The 14803-nt window shown below is 36.1% G+C and overlaps 1 protein-coding gene across 1 annotated transcript; it reads left to right on the forward strand.

Annotated features, from left to right (window-relative positions):
- Positions 1 to 219: 219 nt before the first annotated feature.
- On the forward strand, positions 220 to 14298 carry LIPF (lipase F, gastric type). Its single transcript, XM_014827229.3, has 10 exons — positions 220 to 304; positions 3516 to 3631; positions 3805 to 3922; positions 4806 to 5004; positions 6113 to 6222; positions 6906 to 7042; positions 8632 to 8778; positions 10644 to 10715; positions 11138 to 11209; positions 13936 to 14298. Exons 2-10 carry the CDS (start codon positions 3527 to 3529, stop codon positions 14170 to 14172), a joined length of 1197 nt encoding a protein of 398 aa, XP_014682715.3. The 5' UTR covers positions 220 to 304; positions 3516 to 3526; the 3' UTR covers positions 14173 to 14298.
- The last annotated feature ends 505 nt before the right edge of the window (positions 14299 to 14803 follow it).

Genomic DNA, 14803 nt, shown 5'->3' on the forward strand with positions numbered 1-14803 from the left:
ATCATTTTTTTAATGTTTTCTAAATCATTTTTAATCATCAAAACTCCTTTGGCCAATATTTGTAGTTGTTAAAAGTTTAAGGTGTGAATTCAATAACGTGATATTATTGAATGCAGTATTTGATTTTTAGGTTTGTCCTTTTACAATTAGATGCTGTCCAGATATAAAGACTTTACGGCAATTTAATCAGTGGATGACTAATTCTGGCCATTGTTGAAGGTTTTGTATATAAGAAGCAAATGTGCCAGTAACCACAATACTAAACACCTAGAGAAACATAATCCTTACTGTTTCTGAGGAGACTGTGAGTATAACTTCTACTGAGTGAATGTAATATTCGAGTTATTAGATTCATTTTTTCTCTGTTACATTTTTTAAAGGTCTAAATATTCATTCTGTATTCATCTATATAAATGGGACTATTTGAATTAGGGCTTATTCTTCTAGGATTTGATTTATTTGTCTTTTATTTTTTACTTATACATGAAATTCTTAATTATTGGATGACAAATTTCTTTATTAATTTAGCATTTTGTAATGAGTGTCTAAAGCGAAAATCTAATCTCTCTTATTCTCCCTTTTGAGACGCACTAGCCCAGTCCTCTAACATCATATGACCTGTCTGTATTGATATCCTATATTGAATAATTTCACTTCATCCAAACCGACTGCTGTTAAATTAACTGTTATTAATACTGTTGTTGAACTTCACAGGCTGCCAATGTACTTCTTCAAATTATAAATCCCTCAAGACAAGTTTGGACCAAATTATGTAAATCTCTCTGGGGATGTGCCAAGTAGTTCATTATAGATGCTGGCCTAGGGTCATCCTAAAGAAGAATTACAGTGGCGAAGAACATAATCTTTGGAGACAGGCTACCTACTCTTGAATATGGGCTTATCTGCTTTCTACATACTTGTTGGGAAAGTCCTCTTTTAGCCTTGGCTTTCTCATCTGTAAAATGGAGAATATGTGCTACCTACTTTGCAGGTTTATCATGAGAATTAAATGAGATGACAGTAATAGTAAACGTAGTTATCCAGCATTTACTAGATGCCTAGCATGTTAAGAACTTTGCTTTCACTATCTGAATGGATTCTCATAATAACTTAGGGACAAGCACTATTACTGACCCTGTTTTATAGAAAGGAGACCATCTTAGGGAAGGTAACTTCTTGCACACATGGCGTATGGAATGCAGTGCCCAGCACACAGCAAGCCCTCTGTAAATGTTAGCTACTACTTTCTCCTACAACTTGCCGTCAGGCATTTTGAGGACACTTATTCTGCCTCTGAACATCTTTGAGCTGATGTGTATGACTGGGTTGTTTAGATGTCCTATAACCCAAACCCTAGGTTAAGCGTCCTCACTTTGCAATGGTAAGTTACTTTATGGAGGGAATGGATGGTATAAAATGATGGATTCCTGAAATATTTGATCAAAGCCTTCTGGTTTGAATGTTAGAACAGTGCTTATTGGTCTTTATGTATTAGTGTGTTCGTTCCTAAAATAGCATTGTAAAGACAGATTTTAGTTAAAAATTCATTTTTAAGGTAAATGGATTTTATCTTATAAAAATATTAAGATAAATCTAATAGAATTTATGTCTGTGGCCCAACTATTAGACCAGTTGCTTTACAACCATAAAAAGCTTAACACTTTCAGTATTTTATTTTACATTTAAATGATACATTTTTATTTTCATAAATGGTGATATATACACTATACTGTAGATACCGAAGGCACTGTATTCTGTGCCTTGCTTTTACAATCCATCTGAGATAACTTTTCATGTAAGCACATACAGATCTACCTCAGTTTTTTCTTGAAAGCAATTTGCATGGCATTCTGCTGTATGGTTGCACAATAAGTTATAAAATTATGTTCTCTGCTGATGGGCATTTAGGTCCTTCCCAATCTTTCCTGTTATAAACAATGCTGTAAGCAAAATCTTTGTACATTCCTTTTTCAACACATTTGTGATTATATTTGAGGTTAAATTTCTAAACATAGAATGGAAGGGATATATATTTGAAATTTTCATGTATATTGCCATGTTCTTCTTGAAAGACCTCACAAAAATTCACGTTCCTACGAACAGCATTTATGTATCTGTTTCACTCAACTTTGCCATCACTATAAAATGTCAATCTTTATTTGATAGGTGGAATCTGTTAGAACATTATAGTTTTAATTTACGTTTCATTAATTATGAATGTAATTGAGAATATTTGCAAATGTTTTTGTCTAAAGGTTTTAAACTACATCTCTTTCTATGAAAAGCTTTTGCATGTACTATACCAATTTATATGGATTTGTTGGTCTTTTTCTTACTGAATTATAAAAGCTAATTAGATACTAAGAAAATTAATTTTTTGTCATAATAGGTGCAGACACTTTATGGTTAACATTTTTTCAGCTTTTTAAAAATAGATTAAAAAGCTTAAGAATTTTGATAGAGCAATTATATGAAAGACTGATCATTTTAACATTAGCACTAATTCAGTCTACTTGAAATTATCTTTAAGTTTTCTAAGAAGTAGGTTGCTATTTCTTACCTGTAAAATATTAGTGGGTTGAATTAAAAAATCACTAGAATCTTTTTCAAATCATGATATTAATTTTCCTTTTTTTGTTAACTATTTGTAAAAAAGATAGTGTACCACCCAATAGATTCTCAATTTCTATTTACTGAGACTTACCTAAGCAATTTCAATTAGGTAGCATCTCAGCAAAAAATTTAAAAAGCAATGATTTTCCTGAAATTATATTCACACAATACTCTAGTTATGGTAGCATTTTGAGAAGATGGTGGAAGCTCTTTCTTTTTTTTGTGTGAGGAAGATTAGCCCTGAGCTACCATCTGTACCTATCTTCCTCTAATTTATATGTGGGATGCCTGCTACACCATGGCTGGATAAGTCATACATAGGTATGCACACGGGATCCAGCCCCCAGAAGTGGAGCACGTGAACTTAACCGCTATGCCACTGGGCAGTCCCTAAGATGGTGGTAGCTTTTAGATCCACATGATTACCTCAAATCAATAAATATTTATGAAGTAGCTATTAGAAACAATAGTAAGGATATAATGATAGATTTAAATGCACATTATATTGAGATTGAATCTAGAAAAATTCAAATGACCACAAAGTACCACGCACCCCCCACATTAGACTCTCAAAGACAGTTGGCAAAAGCCTTAAACATAAGGGATAATAAGAATGTGATGTTATGCTAGACAATTAGAAGGGATTTTTTTCAGTTAAGCTCCATTCAATATGACTTGAAAACCAAATGGAAATGTTGTTAAACAAAAGGAATCAATAGACCAAAAACATGTTACACCTTAAGATGACTGTGCTCACATTCACTTGCCCCAGTTTATTGCCTAACAAAATATAATCAAACCTAAGATTTCTCTACTTTGCATGAAGGTAAAATAAGCACAAAATAAGAGTATTATAAAAGTGTGATAGGTTAACCACGACATGGGTTATTCTTCTGTTTCAGGCAGGACCAAAATGTGGTTGTTATTAACAACAGTAAGTTTGATCTCTGCACTTGGAACTACACATGGTTTCTTCGGAAAATTAAATCCGGAAAGCCCTGAAGTAGCTATGAATATTGTAAGTTGCCAGAGGGAAAAATCCATAAAACTAAGAAATACTATCATGATTTAGAATCACAGAGAATTTAAGCTTTTACATGACCAATTAAAAATCATTAACAATATCTGCTTACTAGATGCATTTTAAAAGTCAACTAAAACTTAAAGATTTGTTTTTTTCTGAATCATCAGAGTCAGATGATTTCCTATTGGGGATACCCAAGTGAAGAATATATAGTTGTGACTGAAGATGGTTATATCCTTGAGATCAACAGAATTCCTTACGGGAAGAAAAATTCAGAGAATAGAGGTATAACCTTCAACCTTTCCTTCGTTTTTCTCTCTTTCTCTTTTCCTCTTTCCCTTTTCCTCTTTTTCCCTCCCTCTTTCTCTCTCTTTTCCTCCCTTCTTCTCTTCCTTGTTTTTTTCCTCCCCCTGCCCCTCCTTCCATTTCTTCCTAAGGACTTAATGAGTCTTGCTTATTCTGGGAATGCAACAATAACAAATCTGTATCTCCAGTATTCGAGGAGATCAGCATCAAGTCAATGAGACAGATAAATAAACAGATGATTCTAATAATATGTGATAAGTGCAATGTTAGAACTGTGCACAGAATATCAAACTGGAAGTGCTGATAAATGTATATAGCCCACTTAGGGGAAGTCAAGGAAAGCTTGCTCTCTGAAATAATAACTCAACTGAGTTCTAGAGGACCAGGAGGAATTAGCCAGGATTGCATTACTGTTACAAAGGGCAGAATGGGGAGGCAATTAGAAGCTTGTTTCCTCAACAGATAAAGGTCATTTTTGTAGTAATGTTTTTAGTAATATTAGCAATTTTCTTTTTCTCATTTTACAAAAATTGTGAAATAGAAAAAGAATAAAATTAAGCAAGACCACCCATAACTTAACCACTTAAATTAACATCATGCTGAATACCCTTAGCCATAATTTTGTCAATAGCGTTTTGAGATATCATTGGAATACAATAAACTGCACATATTTAAATTGTACCATTGCATAAATTTTGTCATCTGAAAAATTATCACCACAATAAGATAACATATTCAAAATATTCAACTCAATCAAGCAAATGTATTTAATACTAGGTATATGAAAATCTGTTTCTATCTTCATGTTTTTCTTAGAACAAGGAATGAATTTATAAAGCTCTTAAACAATTTTCTTCTTTAGGCCAGAGACCTGTTGTGTTTTTGCAGCATGGTTTGCTAGCATCGGCCTCGAACTGGATTTCCAACTTGCCCAACAATAGCCTGGGCTTCCTTCTGGCAGATGCTGGTTATGATGTGTGGCTGGGGAACAGCAGAGGAAATACCTGGGCCAGGAGAAATATATACTATTCACCAGATTCAGTTGAATTCTGGGCTTTCAGGTAAAGAAAAGGGGCAATGAAAAATGGGCAATTAACAATAAACATTGAGTTTAAAAAGCACAGGTATTCATGCATGGGTAGTCCAATCCAGTCCCTTTTTAATATATCACACTCCAAGTAGGAAGAGAAGGAGGGCATTTTTGTCCTAATCCCTTCTTGAATTCTTCCATACACCTCATTCCAAGGGTAACGTTTCCTCCAAACTTTCTATGATCTCAGTACCCATTAATTAGAGATTCCAGGAATATGCTTTTCCAAACAGAATGAGCAAAATGCCTGAAGCAAAGAAATTCACTGCCCTTAGAAGATTCTGAAAGGCATATCGATACGGATTCAAGAGGATGTTAAACCCAGTTAGGGGTTTAAGGACAGGAACTTGAGTCATCAATAACAGCAAAGTGGGGGAGGGGGAGGAATAATTTGCACACCACAGAAAGATTACCAAAGGTTTTCTATCACCGGCTCCCTTGTGCCTTATTTCTGGAAATTACTAATGGACGTGGAGAACGGAAGAGAATTTGGGTGATGATTCCAAGGTACAAAAGTGCTCTGAGAGTTCAGAACTGAGAAGAAGCCTGTGGGTCCCCGGTGCAGGGAGGAAGAGGGAGAGTGACGTGAAAGGAGACTAGAGAGGCTGACAAAGGCCAGATAATGAAGCCCTTGGAGCTCATTCTAAATGTAAGGAGAAACCACTGAGAAGGTTTAGACAGGGGAGTGGCATAATCCTGTGTTCATTTTCAAAAAAACGTTCTGGCTGATTTGTGAAGAATAAAATGGAGAAGGATATGGCTCCTATTAAATGGCAGTAGAACACTGCATACAAATGATTATTAAATCTGAACTTCAGTTTCAGGGATAGAAATAGTCTCCAGCTACGGATACTATCTTGTTTGGCTTAAATTGCCACTGTAATGCTGTGCTTCAGAAATGATGTCAGTTATTTATAAGAAGCCATCTCAAAGAGCACCTGACACTCACTAATGGTCTTTATGCAACAAAGCTTAGAGAATCTAGTTTTTTATTTCTCAAAGGGAGCCTTAGCTATAAATATGTTTGACTTTTAGAAATTATAGCAAGGAAAGGTATTCAGTTATTTTTTTTCTTGTAGCTTTGATGAAATGGCTAAATATGACCTCCCATCTACAATCGACTTCATTTTAAAGAAAACTGGACAAGAGACGCTACACTATGTTGGCCATTCCCAGGGTACCACCATTGGTAGGTAAAAGGAGTCAAGGCAAGTAGCTCAGTTTGTATAGATCCCTTTCCAGTTGTTATGCAGGCATGCTGGTCATCATGATAATTGCTTTCCATTCATTACATACTGTAATGCATACTGCAACCCAACAATATAGGAAGAATTGTTATTTCTGTTGTATATGTGGGGAAACAAAACAGGGGGTAAATAATTTGTGTGAGGTAACATAATTATGACAAATAGTGTGGCTCAGATACCAGCTCAGGCATTCTAATCCCAAAGCCCATGTTCTGAAACATATACCAAATGGACTCTGGACAATTCATTCCACTCATTCAACCACATTGATGGGGCACCTACAATATGTCGTAAGAATACAACAATAAATAAAATAGCTCAAAATCTCTGTCTTCCAACTTCTTATACTCTATTTGGAGGAGGCAGAGAAAATAACAAAGATTAAAAAATAAAGTGCAGAGTATGTAAAGACACGAAGGAGGTCTCAGCCAACTCTGTATGAGGTGGGTCTTCAGAGTCTTCTCAAGTGGGACTACATGGCTGAGCCTATTTACGCACTTGTCGATTAGTCTTTAAATGCAGGCTGCCTCCAGGGAGTGGGCATAAGCTTGGGTTCTCTTGAGCAAAAGCACACACACATACACACACACCCCTTCTTCACTGGTTCCTTGTTGTTCTGTTTCAGGTTTTATTGCCTTTTCTACTATTCCCAAGCTGGCTAAAAGAATTAAAGCCTTTTATGCATTAGCTCCAGTTGCCACTGTGAAGTATACGAAAAGCCTGATAAACAAACTTACACTTATTCCTCCATTCCTCTTCAAGGTATGTGATTCTCTTTCACTGAATCTAAGATATCAAATTCTCCATGAGTTTCAAAGTGATGGAAAGATAACAAAAACACCTGGTGGGCAATCATGTTTATATCCAAAAATGGAAGCGCACAGATGTATATTATTTCTTGAATAGTACTGACCATGTTTGAATCCCCATTACAGCCTGTACATCCCCAACTTAATTTTTTGTTCTTGATTACTTCCTGTGGGTTAGTAATGCCTGGGAGTGTTTTTGCTCCTGTGTAGATGTTTTACTTACCAAGCACTTCACACAGCTATGTCAAGGCTGTGATTCCATCCCTGGAGCAAGGAAGGGGAAATAAAAACCCCAAAAAATAGTCAAATATGAAGCCTGAACTACCTGGGCCAAGAAAACTGGGAAGAGGAAGGACAGGAAAGTAAGGAAAGTGAAGGGAAAAGGAGAATGAGAAAAGCAATGGTTGAGTGAGCAAGGACTTTGAGATGCCTCATCAAAAACTCTTAGTGTTCCAAGCCTTTTCCTAAGAGCTCCATCTTTTTTAAATTGAATATGGCCATAGCATAGATTTCAACAAACCATAAATATTAAGTGCCTTGAACAGTAGGCATCCATTGTAGGGAATTAATAATCTTTACTTTTTCTAACACTTAATCACTGACCACTCCCATCTACCAAAACCTACACATATACCTGCATACAGTTTCCTTTAGGACACAGTTTAACCTCAGGCTATAAAATGTAGTGATGCCATTTCCTTCTGTGGTTTTGTATTATTAATTTCTTTTCACTCTAAATTAACATGTGTCTAAAATCTAAGAGACAGTATCTGTAGTCAAACTACATTTGGAAAATTTTTATTCAAAATGTGAAATTTTGTGATGACCCTGAGTATATTTACTCTCTACAGTGATTCAGAACCTGTTTATTTCCTTCTTGTACTCAGATTTCCTGATACACAATGCAGAGAATGATTAAAAAAAAGAAAAAAAAGCATTAGACCTCAAGTCATGGGCTTGGATCAGGCTTCTAGCTACAATCCATTTCTAGTTAGCTTAAGACCCTGACTATTGATTAGCCTTATGTTTTCTCATGTATAAAATGGGGATGACAAAATGTCTACTTTCCTCAAGAAGAGTTGGGGCAAATCCTTTCAATTATTAAACTATATAGCTCCATTGTCTTTCTAAAAGCTTTGCTAAACATATGGCTCGGAGTGACCATTTCCCCTTCTGATCCTTTTACAATTTATTGCTGAAATCACATATCTTGGCACTTAATTATGTTATTCTTCCATGTTGCTTTATAATTTTATTCCATAACTCTTATTATCCCAACTAGACTATAACTTCTTAGCAGCCAGTGCAGTTCTTGATGCAACAACAAATACCCAATATTGACATCTGCCCTGTCCATTCCACAACTTCATTTTGGGAATTAAATGAGAGAACATATTTAAAATTCCTAAAACAATATATAGAAATATGAAAATCTCATCAGCCTAATCAAAACTGTACAAGCAGGTTAGACAAATTGATGAGTCTTTTCTGCAACTTGACTTTCATAAACCTCTTTTTATAAAACTTGCTTTTATTTTTCAGATTATATTTGGTAACAAAATATTCTACCCACACAACTTTTTTGATGAATTTATTGCTACTAAAGTGTGCTCCCGTGAGACGTTGAACCTCATCTGCAGCAATGCCTTATTTATCATTTGTGGATTTGACAATAAGAACTTGAACACGGTTTGTATGCATTGAAATTTCTATTCAGGGTACTTTGAGCAAAATTTTTGATTACCTGCCCTATCATAACTTAGAAATGGTACTTTATAAGAACTAGGAGTAGCTTCAGAATTATGTCCATAATACACAGATAAGCCCCAAAGAAATCACAAATCATTGCTCCCAGTTGTGTCCCCTCCAGTTCCCTTCCATTACCCCAATTGCCCCCTAAAGTAAACAATATGTACAAAAAAATAACAACTCACTATTGACTTCTGACCACCTAAGTAATTGGAGTGACATTTAAATTCTGTGAGGTGAGGTATTGAACCATATATTTTGGCAGGCTCCTCTGTAGGAAAAAAACAGGTAAGCACTGAATAAATGTTCTGATAAATATTTTTAATGCAGATAGTCATTCCCATAAATTTTATAAAACTTATTTCAGAGCGACGTTTTATGTAAGATCTTGTCAAGACCCTTTTCTGCTATTTCACTTAGCTTGCACTGAGTTGGAGTTTTAAAACATATATGACAAAATGTGACATCATAAAATATTTAAGAGTATGGATTCAGATTAAGTACCTAAATTCAAATCCTATCCTTGGAACTGACTTAAATCCTTCTGTGCTGGTGTCCTTATCTACAAAATGGGTTATTGTGAAGATTAAATGAGCCAATATATGTAAAGCATATAGAGCATACTACAAAACATATGGCTCACAGTATATCATATATTTTGCTACTAATACTGTTATACATTGACAACTACCCTAGCTCAAAATTGTCAGTTTAGTCATATACCCTTGAACTCCTAAGAAAATCAGGGCCACTGATAACATGGTATAATTCTACCTACAGTTTACTCACTAAAGAATACTTGTAGAGGCACTACTAAGTGTTGTAGTCACTGAGAACATAGTGGTGAAAAAGACAGATATGGCTCCCGACCTCATGAAAATCAAGGACAGTCAGTTCTCTTTCTCAATGCTAGTGATCATCTCTGTGGATATTGAGATATATGTGAGCAAAGGAAACTTTCCTTAGTCTCTATTTTGAGTGGTAAATAAGAGCCTCCTTTTTCTCTCTTGCAAGGGAGTTAATATCCATGGTTCTGGGAATGTTTGTCATTCCGTATGTGGAGTATGACAGAGCAGTCGATCCTTCTTGCACCAAGAAAAGGCAGCGTAGCTTACTGCATTGCAACAATAAGATCCTTATAAGAAAAAGAAAAATAAAAGACAAACATAAGGAAATTAGATATTTCATGTTCTGCATGACAATTATGTGGAGAGACACTTCGGGCCCCTATGAAGATGTTCAATTTGTATCACTCTATCCAAGACCCTCTCTATACAGTGGCATTAAGATCCATTATGAATATGTCTACACAGTGTGAGAAGGGAGTTTCAGTTTTTTGTCTGGGCTCTGATCAAGGTGGGTTAGGGCCCTGATGGCAGGATAGCAAAACAGTTGGTGAAGATATTACATACAACATTTCATCCACTGCCCTCTGGCACTGGGTAGAGAAGAGTATAAAAAGCTGAGAATTTAGGCTCAGAGACCTAGGTTAAAGTCTCTGGTTCCACCTTGTTACTATCTCTGTAACATTGGACATTTCTCTAAACTTATTTTAGCCCCAGTTCCCATTTTGATAAAATGGCAATGGTCACCTCTCCTCCTTAAGTGGCTACAAATCAGAGAAAATAGCCCATGCAATTGCTCTCTGCAAGCTCTGAAGTGACATACAACTGTGTTGCTTGTATCCTTCCAGTAAATGTTTCCCTTAAACATGTGACCTAGATCAGAAAACTTAAATCTTAGCTGTTGTTGCAAAGTGAATATATGTCTAAGTGTGCGTGTCTGCATGCATGTTTACTTTCTAGAGTCGCTTGGATGTGTATCTGTCACACAACCCAGCGGGAACTTCAGTTCAAAACATGCTCCACTGGACCCAGGTATAGTTTCTCAAAATGCTGTTAAAATTTATTTCGTGGGCCTTAACCCCTAGCACTTTACCTAACACTCATTCTTAAACTATTCTGTCCAATGGTCCTAGCAGAGAATTTTTTCTGGCATGTGGCTACCACCTGAAAATAAATGTCACTCCATGCGAATGAAAATCTTATGAAAACAGACACTTTGGGTAGCAAAGAAATGAATTATTTTTAGGACTTGGCATGCATGAAAAGTTATTTCAAGTAAAGCTGCATTTAAACTTGCATAAGTACCTTGTCTTGGATGATAAATCTTTTTTTGGAATGAGCAAAATGTTTTTTAATCACTGTTTAAATTGAAAAGAATCTACATGAAAATGTTTGAATTTTATTTTTATACAGCAAGAAGAGTTTTTATTTGCTTGTGTTCTTAATTTCTCTAGGCTATTAAGTCCGGAAAATTTCAAGCTTTTGACTGGGGAAGCCCAGTTCAGAACATGGCGCACTATGATCAGGTAAGCTTCTTAAAGTTGAAATTATTCACATTTCGAAAAGCAAAGATATAAAAGGTTGAAGATGAAATTATGATAACTGTGCATATATTTTCCAAAGGAATTTTGGCGCCTAGACACAGCTTAAGGAAATTATAAAACAGACAAGTATTTCCTCGGAATCCCTTCATCATGTCAGACATCACCCCAGTCCCCCATTCTCCCACTGTGCACTCATGCTGCAGTGTCTGTGCTCATTCAAGCTGCCCTCAAGTGTGCTCCAAAGTACCACACCACTACTACACCACTAGAGAAGCTTTCTAGACTTTATCACCCCTCACCACATTGGACAGACCTGCCCTGGATCCCAGACTCCAAGCATACTGTTCTCTCCTTTCTGAGGTGCAATTAAGTTATATGATAAACCAACAATTCTAACAGTTCATGAGATAGAGCTGGAATTTCTCATCTTCTTAAACAACAGCCTTTCCTTTGTTGACAACCAGAGAAGTGATTCTACCACATTTCCCGATATAAGAGAAGGATGGTGTACTTGCAGCTCAAAGTTGAAAATATGTTTCATCAGACAGGGGCCTTGTAGTCTAGACAGACATATTGAGCACTCCTCCTTCTTGTTGTCGCACAAAGAGCCCAGGCTTTGGAGTCCTTCCTATCTAGGGTCAATATGAGTGCAGACAATAATTTTTTCCTCTTTCCACTCAGACTCTGGGAGTTATTGACAATATTTAATGGGATAATGTCTATAGGGTCTTAGCTGAAGGTAAACCCACAGATTATCACCGGCTAAATTTGAACAAGGGAGGTATCTTGCATTATTTTTGTAGACCTTTCCCACCCCACCTTACCCCTCCCCCAATTTTTCCACTAAAATAGTAGCTGAACAGCCCTACTTATTTGCATCTACTTCCATGATTCAGTATTTAGAAGTGGTTTATATCTCTTCACCACAATATCCTATCTGTAGAGAAGACATCCCCCCTTTTTTACGTCTTTGATGTCTTTAAAGAGGTTTTCAGAACACCATCAGATTAAACATTTGTTGAAAACACTATTATTCCCAACCAACACCTCCTCAAACCCCAAAATACAGACTCTCTTTGAATCTACCTTTCTACTGGGCTCTAATATCAGTAATCAGAGGACTCCATCTTGGAGGCCCTGCAATGCCAAATCCCAAGTCCACCCTCCCTCCAACGAAGCCAATAACAGCTCACAATGGCCGTCTACTAACTGAGGCAGTGACACTAACTTAAGATCCAGAAGCTAGCATCTAAGAATCTCTCTGAACATGGAATATAAGTACAGGAGAGTAAGTTTATTATTATGGATATTCTCCACACTTTTCCCTTTTCTCCAGTATATAAGGGACTATAACAAAGCAGTAAAATACTATGGAAAATTGCATACGATATAATATTTTGCTATGGCAAGTTGGCTATTACGTAAGGTGAGAATACAGAAAATTTTAGCATATTGGACTAGTATTCTTGAGAATATGATCTAAAAAGCTAACAAAATTCTCTGTGAATAGTGGGAAAATTAGCAATGATTCTCTTATTCCCTTGTCTTGCTTTATAAGCCTGTTTAAAATCTATGTGTGAATGGTAATTTTCTAGAAATATGAAATGAGAGTGATGATAGCTTTTTTCAGAATTTGAACCAATATTTAGCAAAATGAGGTAAGTTCAATAAATACATCTCCTAAAGTGAACTGACTGACCTATTGATCAACCATGCTGGGAAGTCAATACAAAGCCAGAATAAAAGACTCAAGAAATTTAGAGGAGATCATACTTTAGAGTACTTGGGTAGAAAAAAATCTATTAAACTTAGAATCCAATCAAATCCACTTCCTTCAATTTGTGTTAATATCTAAGTTTCTGATTTGTCAGAATTGTTATCTAAGCATGGTCAAGGACCAGCAGCATCAGTATCACCCGGGAAAGCAGAATCTAGGCTAATCCCGCAAATGTACTACGTCAGAATCATTGTCTTAACAAGATCTCCAGGTGATTCACAGGCCCTTTAGAGTCTGAGAAACACTGATCTAAAACATATTGCATCCACTTTGCTCTGTGGATAAAGGTGACCTTCTCTGAACAATCATTGTTTAGGATTTACTTATGAAATGAGGTCATGCCATTTGTGACAACATGGATGGTCCTTGACGGCATTATTCTAAGTGAAATAAGTCAGATGGAGAAAGACAAATACCGTATGATCTCACTTATATGTGGAATCTAAAAACAAAAAAACCAAAGAACCAAGCTCATTGATACAGAGAGCATATTGGTGGTTGCCAGAGGCAGGGGGTGGAGTGTGGCAAAATGGGTGAAGATGATCAAAATGTACAAACTTCCAGTTACAAAGTAAATAAGTCCTGGGGATGTAATGTACAACATGGTGACTATAGTTAATGGTACTGTATTATATATTTGAAAGTTACCAAGAGAGTAAATCTTAAAAGTTCTCATCACAAGAAAAGAAATTTGTAACTGTGTATGGTGATGGATGCTAACTAGGCTTATTGTGGTGATCATTTTTCAATATAAATGTATATCAAATCATTATGTTGTATAGCTGACACTAACATAATGTTATATGTCAACTATATCTCAATAAAATAATCTGGGTCAGTTAAGGTAAAATAGTCTACCCAAGGGATAAGTATTGAGGCTTAAAGCACAGTTACCTATGAAAACTGAGGTTCTCTCTCTCTTGTGTTTTAGCCTTCACCTCCCAACTATAATTTGACAGACATGAGAGTGCCAATTGCAGTGTGGAGCGGTGGCAATGACTGGTTGGCTGACCCTCAAGACGTTGACCTCTTGCTTCCAAAACTCTCTAATCTCACCTACCACAAGAAGATTCCTCCTTACAATCACTTGGACTTTATCTGGGCAATGAATGCCCCTCAAGAAGTTTACAATGAAATTATTTCTATGATGAAAGAAGATAAAAAATAATTCTGGATTTAAAGAATTATCCATTTATTTTTCCAAAATACTTTCTTTTCTGACACGTAGTTTCCTATAATGTTTGAGATGGAGTGCTTCTTTCTGTAATTTTGACTTTACAAATATATTAGCATCAACAAACTTCTCATTTGTCGCTTTGAATTTAAACGAATTTTTAACATTTGATATTCACTTAAAAATGTATCTAGAAACACTTGAAAGAACACAGTCCTGGAGGGGTGAAACTTCTCTTCCGATCCTCCCATAGTTTATCTTCTAAACTCAGCAAAGATTATGAGCCATGAATCATGAGTTTTGCCAAAAGACAGTCCAGATATTGAATATTGACACCTCTTATGCATGCTTGGGATTGAGAAAATTGCTTTCTATTGTCTATTCATGCTGAAGCTCAGTCTCTCCACCTGTCCATTGGGGATATCACTTGCTGTTTTGCATGTTTAACTCCATGATATGGAAAATTAGGCTATCAACTGATTTGAAGACAACACACTTTGACTTCCTAGGGAGAAGACAGCAAGGGTATGTTAGGAAGCAACAGGCAACCCTGGTTCAGGAAGTTGGGAGGTAAAGGGTGTGCTTTCCATCCCTACTGCTATCCCCCTGCTTTACCCTTGGACTT

Source organism: Equus asinus, chromosome 2 (genome assembly GCF_041296235.1).
Source record: "Equus asinus isolate D_3611 breed Donkey chromosome 2, EquAss-T2T_v2, whole genome shotgun sequence".
Lineage (NCBI taxonomy): Eukaryota > Metazoa > Chordata > Mammalia > Perissodactyla > Equidae > Equus > Equus asinus.